This window comes from Hippocampus comes, unplaced genomic scaffold, assembly GCF_001891065.2.
Source record: "Hippocampus comes isolate QL1 unplaced genomic scaffold, H_comes_QL1_v1.1 scaffold317, whole genome shotgun sequence".
NCBI lineage: Eukaryota > Metazoa > Chordata > Actinopteri > Syngnathiformes > Syngnathidae > Hippocampus > Hippocampus comes.
In genome coordinates this window covers 1,173,223-1,187,868 of record NW_017805531.1, presented here as the reverse complement: position 1 = coordinate 1,187,868, position 14,646 = coordinate 1,173,223, and the positions used below count along the sequence as shown (strand labels likewise).

Genomic DNA, 14,646 nt, shown 5'->3' with positions numbered 1-14,646 from the left:
GGGGACAGGGACATAAATGGGCCCGTTTTTTTTTTTTTTTTTTTCTTGAATTAACTGTAAAATATCAAACAGTGTGATTCTGTATTCGATGAAAGGTCGTGCACATTTTGGTGACTTTAAGCTCCAGCAATCAGTTGTCATTCCCAAAAAGGAGAGAGAAGATAGGCCATTGATCATTGTTGTGTGCTGTGTTTGTACGCATTGCTGCTCCATGTTGGAGTTAACCCACAGTGGCAGTGTGAATGCGAGTGTGAAAGGTTGTCTGTCTGACGACCAGTCCAGGTTGTCGTCTACCTGGGATCGGCTCCAGCTTCCTGCAGCCTTGTAACAGGGCAAGCCGTACTGTGAATGGATGGACGGATCGATGCTAATTTGGGCTAGCCTGTCTCTGGCGTCTCACATTATATGTTAGCATGAAGCTATCAGACATTTGTTAGATCCTATAATTAGATGATTTGAGAGAACATTTTGGTGTTTAAATATACGTTTTCTCCTCTTTTGTTTTATGTGTCAGTTTTACAGTCAACTTCAACTGGGGGTGACAAACAACTTGAAGCAAGCTCACCGTGTATCTTTTTGGAGAACAGTGCATGCCAGCGAGTTAGAACAGGTGCTTTATTAATTTTAAATGTGTTTAAAGTATTTTGCAGGGACAAAACGATATATATGAATGTATTATATGGTAGCTAGAGTGTATTACAAAGTTTTGGCAAGTGCCAGTGGATCTGGAATGTATCCCCCGTGATTTAAACAGGGGGCTGAATAAAATGTACTGACAAATATATGACATTTTTTTAACGCCACCCCTCGGAAATACCCCCCCCCCTTTCCAAGCGATGGAGGTACCTTACATCTCAAAAGTGTAAGAGGATGAGACAATGACAAACGGACAAAAGGTGAACTTCCAGCCCTCTGTGACACTCCTTTATCAACCAGCGCGTCAGGCAAAGACAAGAGGATTGTCGTGGGGGTGGGAGCGGGGCAGGGGTTATATAATACTCCATGATGCAGGATACAGCTCGTATTCGGGAGATGGGGATGGGGGGGGGGGTCAGGCTCGTGGTGGCGGTGCATCCAGTTTGTGTTGTCAGATTGAATTTGTTGCAAGGAAGGGTCCTCCCCTCCACAACTCAGACAATGCGGCATGGCGATCATTAGTGTGAGAGCAGGCAGCACTGATTCATGGGCTCGTTGTGCCTGCCTCGCTTGCACGTTTGCCTCGCTGTATGCTGCACTCAGTGAGAAGCATGAGATTGACAGCCGGGTGAGAGGAAGGAGTGGGGTGGTAGCTGATAAGATTTGGAGGAATGGGGAGCTCAGGGCAGCTACACTGGAGAAATTTGTGTGATGTACACTGTGCTCTCTCTCACACAAACCTCCCATTGTTAAGGAACCCCCCTCTTCCCCCTTTTTATTCCAGTGCACTCAATTAGCGCCCCCTTCACCATACCAGCACCATGAGCAGGAACACACACCCCCATTTGTTCTCACTCTCTCCATCCGCAAGCTGCCATAGCAACCCTCACAGTGAGCGTGCTGACATCAATGGCAAGCGCTCTCTACACTCATCTACAGCCGCTATGTCTTGTAATCCCCCCGCCCCCCGTCCCCCCGAAAATCCCCAATCTCTATCTTGCTTACCCAGAATCACACAACTGCATCAACTTGGAACCTTTTTCAAGTGAAGTCAATGAGTCAGTGCATGGTCATCCGCCATGTCATCACGGGTGAAAAAATACTCACACCTCACACTGTCATACGAATAAAAAGACCCAGGTGAAATTGGAATTAAAGTGAACCCCTGTATATTCACATTTTGAGGGGGGGTGGGAGGTAACTTGCGTTATTCACTGAAAAACACCTCTTTCCGATTTTTGCACTCAGGCTCATACCATGTCTAATATAAAATTATTGTTTTGGCGCCATCTTGTGGCCAAGCAACTGAATAAGGGGAGGAGCTTCATTTAATCAGGCCATGTGAGATTTTATGTGTGAGGTTCTCTGGTAACTGAGTTGATATTTTTTGGTGAATGGAAGATCTACATTTTTTTTGTTGAGTGTTTCACAGTGTTTTTTGTTTGTTTGTTTTGTTTTTTATCTGTTGTGTTTTTAGTCAGGGGTGTAATTGTGACCTTTTTTTTAAGCATTTTTTTTTTCACCGAGTGTGAGGTTTTTGTTACGTAACCTTTTTTGCATGTTGCAATTTGTGTTTTTGAGAGGTAAACATTTTTAGCCAAGACGGCACCTCATACGGTTATAGTGCGCCGTAAAAATTAGATTAAAAAATCTTTTATTGAGTGTGAAACAAAAATACATTTTTTAGTCACATTTCTACTTAAAAAGCAACAAAATTAGACAGGCGAACGAGTGTGTCTGCAAGGGCGTGCGAGGTCAGCGTCAGGCTGGCTTGTTGCGTTTGAAAGCACAATAACGCAGCCAAGTGCAGACACGCTCAAGCGACCGGCTCCCAGCAGCCCTAAACTCTGTCAAAGCGCACATACATTGAGTCACATTCTGCTTTTAAATTATTAACAGATGGCAGGAAATGGCTTCCAAAGGCTCAATCCTCCTGCTAAGCCTTATGGTCAGGTACGTTACCTAATTCGCTTGCAGGTTTGGGTCCAAATATCAAATTACTTGTGCTGGTCTATGGCAAGCTGTTTGAGCATTTCTTTGATATCCTTAATATCCATCTGAAAGTGTACTCGTGTGCTCATTGATCTCTGTAAGGCAATTCAGCGCACTAGTAACTTTTTTCATGACTCGTGTCACTTTTGGCCTAATGCAAACAAATTCAGTTTTGCCTCACTGATAACATGTACTGTAGTTGTTCCACGAGTGGTAGTCGGTCGAGGGAAAAAAAAAAATGTGACCTTAAGATGGATATCAAATAAATGCTCAAACTGGCCTCACTTCCAGCCAACCCAGGTTGTATAAACACTAACAGACAAAAGGCACAAGAAGAAATTACGATTAGATTGGAGCAAAAATTAAACACCACATTTAGAAAACAAGATTTTGTTTTTCTTTCCTTTGTAAGAAATTGACCAACTGTTGGGAGGTTTTCTGCATTCCTGTCATTGGTCACAAGTAGAAATGTATTTTGCCTCGGGTGGACGGCACTTACGGGAGGGGTGACTCTCTAATTTGTATAATGACACAGAGGTGCTTTGATGTGAGGTTCCTGTAGTCACTGGCTACAAAAAAAAAAGATCTAAAAAGTGACTGATGAAAATTGAGGTGAACAGAGCGTGAAGTAATATCTCTGTGATACAGGAAGTTGGGTAAGAAAATCAAGCGCACCTTGATTACAATTTAGTGTTTTGCTGCCACAAATTTGTATTTTGTGCGTACATTCTAACTATATTGTGGGCACGGTTTTTTTTCCCTCCTATGGCACGTTTGGGGCTCCCTAAGGTTAAAACAGGAAAGTGCCTCATATTAGCACCCTCATTTGGGAAAAACGGGCAAGTCTGAGTTCATTTCGATTAAATACTGTAACCTGAGGTGTCACTTGTGTGATGTGATAATCACATCTTTGTGAGCTTAACAGTTATTGTGTGGTCGCCAAATGGGCCCTCTCACGCTTTCAAGTATTTCTGGACATAATGACAGAGCACAATCAGACTTCCTCAAAGAGCGGCTCAGGTTTCAGTCTCTTTCGTCCTGTGAGAGGATTCCGTGTCATGGTTGCTTGTACCAATGCATGGAGCGTCGGAGAGCTCGTTCCCATCTCTGGAGATTGGGCCCGTACTCTGAACCAGCACAGTCACTGGACACTCCTTTGGGGCAAAAGATGTCACCTGCACTGTGCAGCTTTGTCAGCTCCTCACAGGTTTGCCAGTAGCCTGCAGGAGACAGGAGATAGAAGAAGAAACAATTATATCAGGGCCGATATTTATCTAGAACAAAGTGACAGTGAGGACTTGGCGGTCCGTCCAAGCATTCTTTTGTTCTAGCCATTAACTTGTGCATGGGTTTGAAGAAGAGCGTTAATGCCAGTTTGTCTGCATTGACCCCGCCTCTTTCTTATCCACTGGGATAGGTCGTACTTAGTCATGGCCCTAATGGAAATTGACCTTGAAGTGCAACTCTCTCATTCCATCTGTACTTTTAACAGTCTCTTTTGCCGCACTGATGAAAAATTAAAGTGCCACTCTAAACACTTTACATTCACGTAGCCTATTAAGTGTGAATTCATACTACGGATATTTTGGATGCCTAATGTTAGTTGTTTGTTTTGTTTTTTTTTACCCTCTATTACGATTCCAACTTCACGAACTTACCCACACCAAGACCGGCTACAAAGGCAGCGCCCAAGCAGGACATTTCATGGTGCCGGCATCGTTCTAGCTTTCTACCAAACAGGTCTGCGGTGAGCTGCATGATGAAATGATTTGAGGAAACCCCGCCGTCCACCCTGAGAGGAAAATAGAAAGGGAAAATGCAGTCAGACACAATGCGGTGTACTGAGCTGTAATCAGAGAAACGCAGCCATCATTCATTGCCACTAATATGGAATGTGCATTCGCAGAACCCCAACTCTCTGGCACATCCTGTTTTCTAGAGCGACTCCAAATCTGTTGACGGGATATCGGTTCGTGAGATGGAATAAGCAGGAGCCGCCCTAAATGAACTCTACCTGATCTTTGTGATGCGAATGTTGGTTTCTCTGAGCATGGTCTCATAAAGCTGCTTGTTTCTGTCAGAAACGCACGCAAGAGAGAATGTTAGCTCTGTTCAGCACAAAACAATGTGACCCCTCAAAAAAATAAGTTAAAAAAAATATATATATATATTACCTGAAGGCAATGGACTCCAAAATGGCACGGACCAGGTGACATTTAGTGGTGGAAGGTTTGAGGCCCATGAAGGAAGCACAAGCTTTCGGGTCGTTCAGAGGAGCCTTTGAGCATGTACAGTAATGTTACATTTCGACAGGAGGCAATAAACGGGTAACGTTAAGCTACTGGTATGCAGTTTGTTTTCACAATGGCAGTGTACAGAATTATTCTTGAGGGAGCTTTGAATGAGTCAACAATTCCAGACACAGCCAATGCAATCATTGTATCCACTAACACCATACAGTACTTTGGATATTTATATACATGATGCACACTTACAAAGGCCCCTTCAGAAAGGTAGCAGTGAAAAACAAAAAGATCGCCAAAGATGTTACAAGGGTAAATGGATTGGAAAAGCTGGAGACGAGAATCCATTATCAGACATGCCCGAACATCTCGCGCAGTATAAAAAGGTCCGGCAAACATTCTCACATTTAAACTGTGCTCGTACCTGCAGGCCACTGAAAGACGGGACGAAACACACACCATTTGAGTCACTCACGCTGTACGCCATAGGGCTGGTATGCTCCACTTTGGAGACGAGATCTGAAACACCAAAAAAACAACAACAACAACAAAAATACACGCTATCACATTGCCGTACGTGATGGTAGATTTCTCTAAACTGGAGGCTGTTGTACTTATTTGAACTTTAGGCCCCATTGTTGTTGTGATTTCCCTCAGGGAACTGGTTAGAAGGCATACAAAAAAGGCATACAAGTATAATCGATGATACGCCAAAAATCAACATTTGGAACATCGCTTTGAGTCCTGTTTGCTACGTTAAGGTAACAAAATCATCCAAAAGGATATTTACTTTTGAACACAAGCCAGGGCAAAAACTATGGCAAGCATAGAGGCCGGTGGGCGTTGAGTTTGTGCTCAAGACAGTTTGATGTTGAGGAATGCCAAAAGTTGTTTGTCAGGAATGTCTGCACAATTGATTTGGAACCACGCCTAACCACGGGGTTGGTATGATGGCATTCATATGCGATGACAACTGCGCTACGATTGGCCCTGCTTGAGGTTGGAGCAGAGTTGCCGGGAGACATAACCATTCAACTCCTATATAAGCGACAACGTAACCTAAAGACGTACTCCATCGCTAACCCGCAATGATGCGGTAGTAAAGTGAAAATTACAGGAAATAATCTGCATTAAAAAAACACTTCCAGGGCCATAAATATAAAACAACCAAGTTATGTTTGTAACCTCTAAAGTTAATACACCGGGTCAGTCATGAACAGAGGACGTCTTTTATTATATACCAAAGTGTTTGAATATGTGACTTGACCGAATGTCGAAGGAAAAAGTCTGGTCCCCCCCGATTTTGCATTTATGAGAGCTTCCATTTCTAGGAATGTGCCTGTGGGAATAACAAACCTTTATCAATGCGTCGGCATGCGTAACTGCACATTCACTACAGTAGGGGGCAGTGGCACTCTCACTGTCAGAGTGTGTACAGGAAGTAGTAGCTCTAAAGTGTACTTTTTTTTTCCCTTGCACTGAGCAGACACTGTACAGTGAAGGAGATCTGAAGTGCAGTGATGACTGCAATTTCCAATTTTCTCTTCACTCACCAAGTGCCTGTGCCCATTTGATGGCGGTGCCAGTATCTGCTGCGTTACCCTCAGCCAGATACACCACTTCTGGGCCAAGTTTCCATCCCACCAGTGGATAGAGACCTACAGAGAAGACCCACATGTGTTTGTTACAGACCTGGCATGAAGATACAGCGCGTTTAGCGCATGTATTGTACTTGACCCCCTTTTACTTTACCATTTACGGATGTGTGAGGTGTGCTGCCGGTGTTGATGTCCATGAAGGTACCTGTTCCCATAGTGATCTTCACATCACCCACATTGTAGCAGCATTCTCCAAACATGGCGGCCTGTTGGTCCGCCATCTACAGCGTGAAGGATTTCATAATAATGCGTGGCTGATTGGCAAGCTAACGAGGGCTAACATAACGAGGACAATAAAGACACGGACATGACAAGTCATATCGTATTGAGATAAAGATGAAAGAAACGGCGACGGGTCTGATGCCAACTCACCAATGACATGATAGGAATGGCGACTCCAAAGATGGATGGGTCAGTGGAACCAAATTCATGTCTGGTGAGAGACAGAGCGAGAGAGAGACATTATGTGCGTCTGTGTGAAGAAGCAACTGAAAGGCAAAATAAGCATCTTAAGTTGCGTTTAATTTGAGCAAAGGCAACAAGTGCTATAATACAGCCAACTCTGGAGTCTGACCCAAGTCTAAGATCATCAATGATGAATTATAAGATAGAGCATGTCCCATTTAACAATGCGGAAAGCCACAGCTGATAGTCTGAAGCGGCTAATGTATGTTCATGGCTAAATTGAGCTCTTGCGGCTTTTAAGCGGGCGTGTTTTGTAGTCCAGAAAATATGGTAGTTTACGCACCCTGTATTTTCTACTTTGGGGAAAATAGAGATCGGCAGGGAGACCAGAGAGCAGAGCATCTGACTCCAACACATCTGTGAAGAGAGAACCGTCTTATGAATACAAAACAACTTGATCCCAAAATGAAACTAACACTCTACATGATGCATCAGACCTGATAGGAATCAAAAATTCCTGTTGAACTTGCATTCGAGTAGTCTGTGGCATGAATCAGTCCTGAAAGAGATCAGGTAACACCAAGAGACGATTGTTGCTTTTTGGTTTCAGGCTGCGATCGTTTGATACATTTGTTAAGAAATGAGGGATCGGATTTTTTTCTGTCTTATGCATTTGGTTAGATTTCACAAGAGGAGTGGGACAAACCTACCTTTTGTGAGTTTGAACAAGAGCCAGGTGTCAATTGTCCCAAAACAGCAGTTGCCTTTGGCCACAGCTTGAGTAACCTAAAAAAAAAGGGGGGGGGGGTGTGATGCCAACAGGTGAATACATTTACGTAAATGTCATTTCATGTGCATTTCCATTTACACACAACATTTATTTGGGGTTTTACATGACCAGTAAAATACATTTAACCTTATAGGCCCATCCTCTCAAGTATGTGGTTACCCCAGTGCAACACTTGCAATATTCTATCTGTATTTTTGTAAAAAAGGCAACAATTATTAATATCACCTGACACAAAATACTTAGATCAGTACACATTTTTCAGCCATGTCGCTCAGCCCTAAGCACATGTGTGGCGTTGTGTTTCCTATGTAGTGTGTCATTTTTTTAACTCTCTCACACACACTCACCTGTTTGTAGTGTTTCAGGACCCAAACAAGGCGGAAGGTGACATGTTGAGTGGAGAAGACAATCAGACTTGCCGCAAGTGACCGCTTCTGTCTGGTCACGAAGTGCAGCACTTTCATCACGCCATGGATCGCCTGAAGGCAGAGGTAGCTCAGGTACTCACACGATATACTATACGAGTACATTTATTTTTAAAAAAAAAAGGCTTTGCTAAAAGTAGAAATGCAAATTTGGTACTTACTTTCAGTAAGGAAGAATAAAAAAATACAGCCTCTTTAACGTACTTAATTACAAAAGTAAGAAGACATTGATATTGTCAATTATACAAAGTACCCATTTTGATAACTTGGCACCACAACATAAAAACAGTAGACAAAATACAGTAGTTTCCCGCTTATTAACTTGCATAATAGTGCCCGTACTGAGAAGACAAAAAAAACAAAAAAAACACTGGACTTGTATTATAAGCTTTTGGACTCTCTAGTTATTGATAATACAATAAAATACAGATTCAAAAGCCCAATCCAGAATGACACTCACTTTCAAGGTGCATGATCTGTTCCAGGATGTGACCAAGTCTGCTGCTCTCTGGTCCTGCCAGCTGATGAAATTATGGAAAGGAACGCCAGTTCTTCTGTGAAAGGGAAAGGAGGGATGTTAAACAAACCCAGTAGAAAAGTAAACAAAGTGAGGCCGCGAGTATTGTACGAATTCTCATCTTATATCACCTGTCCCACGTTGTGAAGGTAGCTCGCTGGGTCGAGATGCCCAAAGCTTCCATTTGATACATTTGTACTCCCGCATCTATATTTTGTAAAACAGGATTCCGGTATGATTATGACCTATTCCTCTATTCGACTATGGATGTGAAAGACCAAGAGTACCTTTGACAGCCCCCTTCACCACAAAGATGAAGCTTTTCCACAGTGCCTCTGGGTCAAGTTCCACATACCCTTCCTCTGGATATAACGGGACCACCTAAATAAAGAAAACAGTATTACCAGGAGTGCATGAAATGTCAAGCTTGACTGTAGCAAGAGGAAAGTGGATACTGTACCTCTTGACGGCACGAGCCACGAATTTCTGCCTTCTTGTCGTATACGTGGCATCGGATCGAAGTCGTGCCCACGTCCACAGACAAAATAAATCCTTCTTTTTTTAAACCATTCCTCCGAGTCCCCATCGTAGGTAACTGGCTATCCTTTTTCATATGTCACATGGGAGTCGTTTACAGCAAGACCCCATCGCGCGCGTGCGAATAATCGCCGAATTGTATTGGGTCGCTGAGGCAGTGACACAACCTTCGGACTTTGGTCATCCTGTCCCAATTCCAAACATCCACGCAGCTTCGCAAACGATACAAAACGACATTTTAGCGGCTAGATAAGAATACACACCATGTTGCAATTCAATGAGCCCCGTCCGTCAGTCACAGGAATTTCTTTCTAACGCAAAGTGAAAGTATCAGTCTAAAACTCACACCATGAATAAGTACCAAGTTTGCTAATCTAGTAAAACACTCACACATTAAAACGGTAGATTGTAGTGGTACTTAATGCTGGTGGGAGAGGTTCGTAGAAAGCAAAGACGTGTTTGAATCGGAAAAAAATTCCAAAACAAACCTCTCCCGCCCTTGAGGGCACCCGTAGTTAGTAATCACCTCATGATCTTGCGCATGCGCATCAGGAAAAGTTTGCTTGCGCACACGTGTGTCAGCGTCCACTACAAAAATGGCGAAGGTAAATAATAGACTCGCTTTCTCTTTCTCATCAAAAATGAATAAATCATGATTCTAAGTCCAAAAAAAAAGAGTCTGCGGTTGCGTGTTTCCTCTATTTGTACGGAGACATTATTTCCGTTCTGTTTTTCCATCAACTACTGTATGCAAAATAGACTGCTAATGTATTCATTTGATTGCTTGTATTTTGAAAACACCCGAGTGTTTGTGGTTCTAAAGTCACAAGTGTGTACTCTAGCACCTTTTATATAAAGAATATCTCGAGACACCACCAAACAAAAATGTCACAAAAAGTGGATACACTCGTCTGTTTTGTACCTTCTGCTACCTAACGAAATAGCATCTAATCGTTCTGCCTGTCATACGTTGCTGACATAGGTCGTTGAACAAAGATGCATTAGTAATATTTAAGACCAACTCAGTGAAATTGAACAATTTCCTGTGGGACACCCGACGATTTCTCACGACACAGTCACACTGGTTGTTTGGAAATCATCGGCATAACGCATATACTCCTGTCATACAGTCATACTTTTGGTGTCTGTTATGCAGGGCACAACAACTCAAGAGATACCAAGCAAAGTTCTTGAGAATAACGCTGACGACACCAGTGCCACAAGTGAGTAAAGAAGTTTAAGGACAGAATAAGAAGTTTTCTAAATGAATTTTAAGGAGAGAAAGTCATTTCAAACTTGATTACTGCTGGCTTTTAAGCAACTTGTGTGAGCTCACAGGATACCACACAGTCATCCAACACACCATCCATTTTAACTTTGAGCAAATGTAACTTTGATCCATTTCAGGAAAACAGAGACGCAAAGCAGAATCTATTGGTCAAACGTCACCTCCCAAGAAAACGAAACTCATCAATGACGGTATAGACTTTTGACAGAGACACTTATTTTTTTCTGGAGACTTTCTCAGAATCGTTTTGTGTGTTTTTATAGGTTATTGTGTTTTTGTTGGCAACTTAAACAACTCCAAAACATTTGAAGAAGTCACTCAGTCATTGGAAAAATACTTCATGACACAAAGTCTTCTAGTACAAGACATCAGATTAGCTAAATCCAGGTCAGTATATCTTTTTACGTGACAATACGTGACCATAAAGTTAGTTGCTGCAGTGTTGTGTTATGATGATGTGGTTGTTTTCAGGAAACATGCATTTTTGGATTTGGCCTCTAACATGGATGTGACTAAAGCTTTGTCACTGGATGGAGCGATGATTCTCGGTCAGCCGCTGACTATCGCTAAAGCAAAGGTCAAAACTGTGGACAGTTTGAAAAAGAAGGCAAAGGGTCCAAAGCCTGACAAGAAAGGTAAGAAGGGCTTCGTACTGTTGTGCTTCTGTGCCCGAAGCCTTAGAGGGTGCTGTTGGTTAATTTGAAAACAAAACATACAGGGATTCCCTTTTTCTCCTTTTTAAACTTGATTTTATGAAAAAGAGTCTCTGAAACTAGTCCAGAAACATTCACTTTATGTTTTTACTCATCAGCTAAGGATGGAAGATGTTTGTTTTTGAAGAATGTCCCTTATAATGCAACAAGAAGAGACATCCGGGAGATTTTTCCGAAAGCAATTAAAATCAGGTTTCCTGATCAGGCTGACCATCCAAGCAGAGGGTGAGGGTTTTTTTTTTCCACCCTTCAAATAATAATAATAATAATTACAGTCAAAGTTTCAAGCTTCTTGTTCTCAATACAAAGTGAAGTTTGTCTTCATCAACAGCATCGCATTTTTAGAGTTTAAAAATGAAGCTGTTGCAAGTAAAATAAGGAAGCGCAAACAAGGAGCCAAGATCCAAGACCGGCTACTCATCATTGACCCTGTTGGAGTTGCCCACAAAAGCGACGAAAAAAACGTCGACACCAAACCAACCAAGAAAGGTAATTGCTTTGGAGTCCCTGAAATGTCTTTTAAAATTTTATTTTATTTTATTTTTTATTTTTTTGCATCAAGCTAATGGCTCTTTTGCTCTCTGTATCGCTGATGCAACCTGCTGATGACACTGTAAACTCAGTGGCCACTTGGTTGCAACAGAGATGCAGAGAAACTGGAAGAGTCACAGAAAGATATATAAATAAATGGACTTCAACCGTAGTTTGTGTGTATGATGAATTTTTATCACCCCAAAAATTGTGTGTGTGTGTGTGTGTGTGTGTGTGTGTGTGTGTGTGTGTGTGTGTGTGTGTGTGTGAATGTGTGTTGTGTGTGTGTGTGTCCTTTTTTATTTTAGTTGAAGTTTCTCCAACCACACTTTTTGTCAGCAACCTGCCTTTCAACGTGAAGGAAATTAACATAAAAAATGTCTTTAAGAAATCTGTCACGATCACTCTACCAAAAAAGGCTGGCAAAGCAAGAGGGTAAGTGTGCACTATTGCGCTCTCGCTCTCTCTTGCTGTCTCATCTATATTTATCTCTCTCATCTGTCTGTATCTCTTTTGAAAATTAATGTTGTCATCTGATATCACAAATTCCCCACAGTTACGCATTTGTGGAGTTTGCCAACGGGAAAGATGCTCAAAATGCCTTGGCCGCCACCAAAAACGCGACTGTCCGAAAAAGGCCCATAAGAGTCCAGTTCTGTGAAATTAAAGAAAAGCAAGAAATTGGAAAAGGTATTTGGTGTTCCAGAGATGACATGTAGGTTTTTATTGGCAATTCTTTTTCACCTATTCAGATATGGGTACAAAACTGTACTTATGTTCATGTTTGTGACATTGAATACATGTCTCTCCAAACAAAAAAAAGTAAACAATGACACATCTGTATATATGCCACATTAGAGGTGAATAGACTATTAAGGAAAAAGTGAACCAGAAGTGAACACGACAGTTCTGTTCCTTTCTCTCTCAGAGGAGTCAACAAAACTAATTGTAAGGGGACTTAGCAGTGAGACAACCACGGAGATTCTCCGAGGTGCTTTCGAGGGATGTCTCAGTGCAAGAGTTGCAACAGATAAAGTGACAGGAAAGTCCAAAAGGTAGGTTGCATCGACTACGTAGTGTGACATGTCTTAGTCTGTGCTCCATACGTTGGGTGTGTGTCATTTGTTCTTATTATTATTTTTTTAATTTGGTCAGGTTTGGGTTTGTGGAGTATGAAAGTAAAGAAATGTGTACAGCTGCCAAAGAGGCAATGGTGGACAGCGAGATTAACGGAAGCAAAGTCATCGTGTGTTATGCAAGATCCAACTCGAAAAGAGGCGAGCGGGCCCCTGGCAGACTGGGGGTAAACAAAAGAGGTAAACAGACTCTGTTTCTGCGTGCATTGTTTCTCTTTTGTATTTGTCAGGATAAAATTCTCAAACGGGTTTATAAAGCTCTGTTGAAATCTTTCAGGACAATGATGTGGAGCTGCCGGGATGCTCTGTGCCGTTAAAAAAGTGGGAAAGGAAGCTGATCTGATAACTGGGCTGGAAAAGCAAAAGCAAAGGAAATGTTTCTGCATCAGATATTTTTCCTCCTAAATAACTATGAATGAATAATTTGTACTTTGTATGACCTTTCTTGTGGTGTTATTTTTTTTTCTGTTCTTTTTTTTTTTTTTGCCACCTGTCACAGCTTTTGTGGGAACATGTCGCAATTCATAAAATTCAAACGGAATGATTGTTTGCTAAAAACAATAAAGTTTATCAGTTTGAACATGAAATATCGTGCCTTTGTAGTATATTCACTTCAACATAGGTTGATTTTCAAAATCATTGCTTTCTGTTTTTATTAATGTTAACTACAATGTCCCAATTTCATTGGAATTGGGTTTCTGCGTGCCAATTTTTTTTTTAATTGTTCAAATTTGGCAGGTTGTTATTAATGAGACTCTGGTGTGTCAAATTTAGAAGATATTTATTTTCACTTTTCAGCGACTTTGTTCTGCCTGTCATTGTCACTTTACATTTGTTGCAAGTGAAGAAAAAAAAAACACCAATTACATGAAACAGGATCATTGCCGGTGACACAATTGATGATCTCTGATGACACAATGTTTAGAAATCGCTGTACTCCTCCACCGGTTTTTATTCCGAGTGGTTCAAGTGAAGTGGCGCAGTGCAGGTTCCTGGTAAGCAATATTTCAGTACTCCACCTAATTTTTCAACTGGTTTGTTTGGGTGTTTAGCAAGTTTGTATCCTGCGTGGATGTAGCTGGAGCCGAAGAACCCCCCCGACCTGTCTGATTTGCCCTTCTTAGTTTTGTCTCAGATCCTCAACAGCCTGCTCGTCCAGCTTTTTGCATTAGTCCCAGAACAGTAACAAAGTGGGGATGATTCGTCTGAAATATCCATTTGTATTTTTTTAACCCTTCACTTTGCAAAATGCACAATGCTTAGGCTGTAAAACAAGCTAAAAAATGACATTTTGATATTTTCTCAAGTATGGCCTGTATTTCCTGTATTTTTAATAGTACTAATTTTCCCCGAATATTTTCCTCAGCAATTGCAGAGAGAAGAAGCTCTTTGAATGTCTGCTGGTTTTGGTGTGCATGGTTCAATTGCACTTACTTGAAGGGAGTAGCTGGAAGAGGTGGTGGGCAGGGTGTGGGGGGGTCCTGTAGGATTTTCCGTGCCTTTATCTCGGTTCTTGCAACGTGCAAGTCCTCGAGAGCGAGTAGGGTGGTACCAATGATTTTTTACAGCAGTCCTAACTGTCCATTGCAGTTGGATTTTGTCCTTTTTTTTTGTGTGAGCCCCAAACCAGACTGAGATGGAAGAACTTTGATTCGATGACTGATCTTTTTTTTTTTGTGTGAGCCCCAAACTAGACTGAGATGGAAGAACTTTGATTCGATGACTGAGGTGTAGAACTGTCTCAGCAGGCCGTGCTTCCTCAGCAGCCTCAGGAA

At 41.9% G+C, this 14,646-nt stretch overlaps 2 protein-coding genes across 6 annotated transcripts; one reads left to right on the top strand and one right to left on the bottom strand.

Moving 5' to 3' along the window:
* Nucleotides 1–2,276: 2,276 nt before the first annotated feature.
* Nucleotides 2,277–9,667, bottom strand: gk5 (glycerol kinase 5). 2 transcript variants are annotated; one of them, XM_019877902.1, is made up of 16 exons: nucleotides 9,127–9,667; nucleotides 8,954–9,047; nucleotides 8,798–8,873; nucleotides 8,610–8,700; nucleotides 8,072–8,203; nucleotides 7,645–7,720; nucleotides 7,432–7,493; nucleotides 7,278–7,351; nucleotides 6,902–6,962; nucleotides 6,624–6,750; nucleotides 6,425–6,529; nucleotides 5,296–5,390; nucleotides 4,803–4,906; nucleotides 4,643–4,702; nucleotides 4,287–4,420; nucleotides 2,277–3,848 (listed from the first exon to the last, which is right to left on the bottom strand). In XM_019877902.1, exons 1-16 carry the CDS (start codon nucleotides 9,277–9,279, stop codon nucleotides 3,685–3,687), a joined length of 1,608 nt encoding a protein of 535 aa, XP_019733461.1. In that variant the 5' UTR covers nucleotides 9,280–9,667; the 3' UTR covers nucleotides 2,277–3,684. The 2 variants fall into 2 exon arrangements, with proteins under 2 accessions (XP_019733461.1, XP_019733460.1); XM_019877901.1 differs by having other exon boundaries at nucleotides 8,610–8,703; nucleotides 9,127–9,666.
* On the top strand, nucleotides 8,142–13,451 carry LOC109520575 (nucleolin-like). 4 transcript variants are annotated; one of them, XM_019877903.1, is made up of 12 exons: nucleotides 8,148–8,215; nucleotides 10,360–10,426; nucleotides 10,611–10,682; nucleotides 10,755–10,878; nucleotides 10,963–11,126; nucleotides 11,303–11,429; nucleotides 11,536–11,693; nucleotides 12,044–12,170; nucleotides 12,292–12,425; nucleotides 12,664–12,790; nucleotides 12,891–13,051; nucleotides 13,130–13,451. In XM_019877903.1, the coding sequence occupies exons 1-12, from the start codon at nucleotides 8,195–8,197 to the stop codon at nucleotides 13,186–13,188; spliced, it is 1,341 nt and encodes a 446-aa protein (XP_019733462.1). In that variant the 5' UTR covers nucleotides 8,148–8,194; the 3' UTR covers nucleotides 13,189–13,451. The 4 variants fall into 4 exon arrangements, with proteins under 4 accessions (XP_019733465.1, XP_019733462.1, XP_019733464.1 ...); XM_019877905.1 differs by having other exon boundaries at nucleotides 8,152–8,215; nucleotides 13,149–13,451; XM_019877904.1 differs by lacking the exon at nucleotides 8,148–8,215 and adding an exon at nucleotides 9,715–9,808.
* The last annotated feature ends 1,195 nt before the right edge of the window (nucleotides 13,452–14,646 follow it).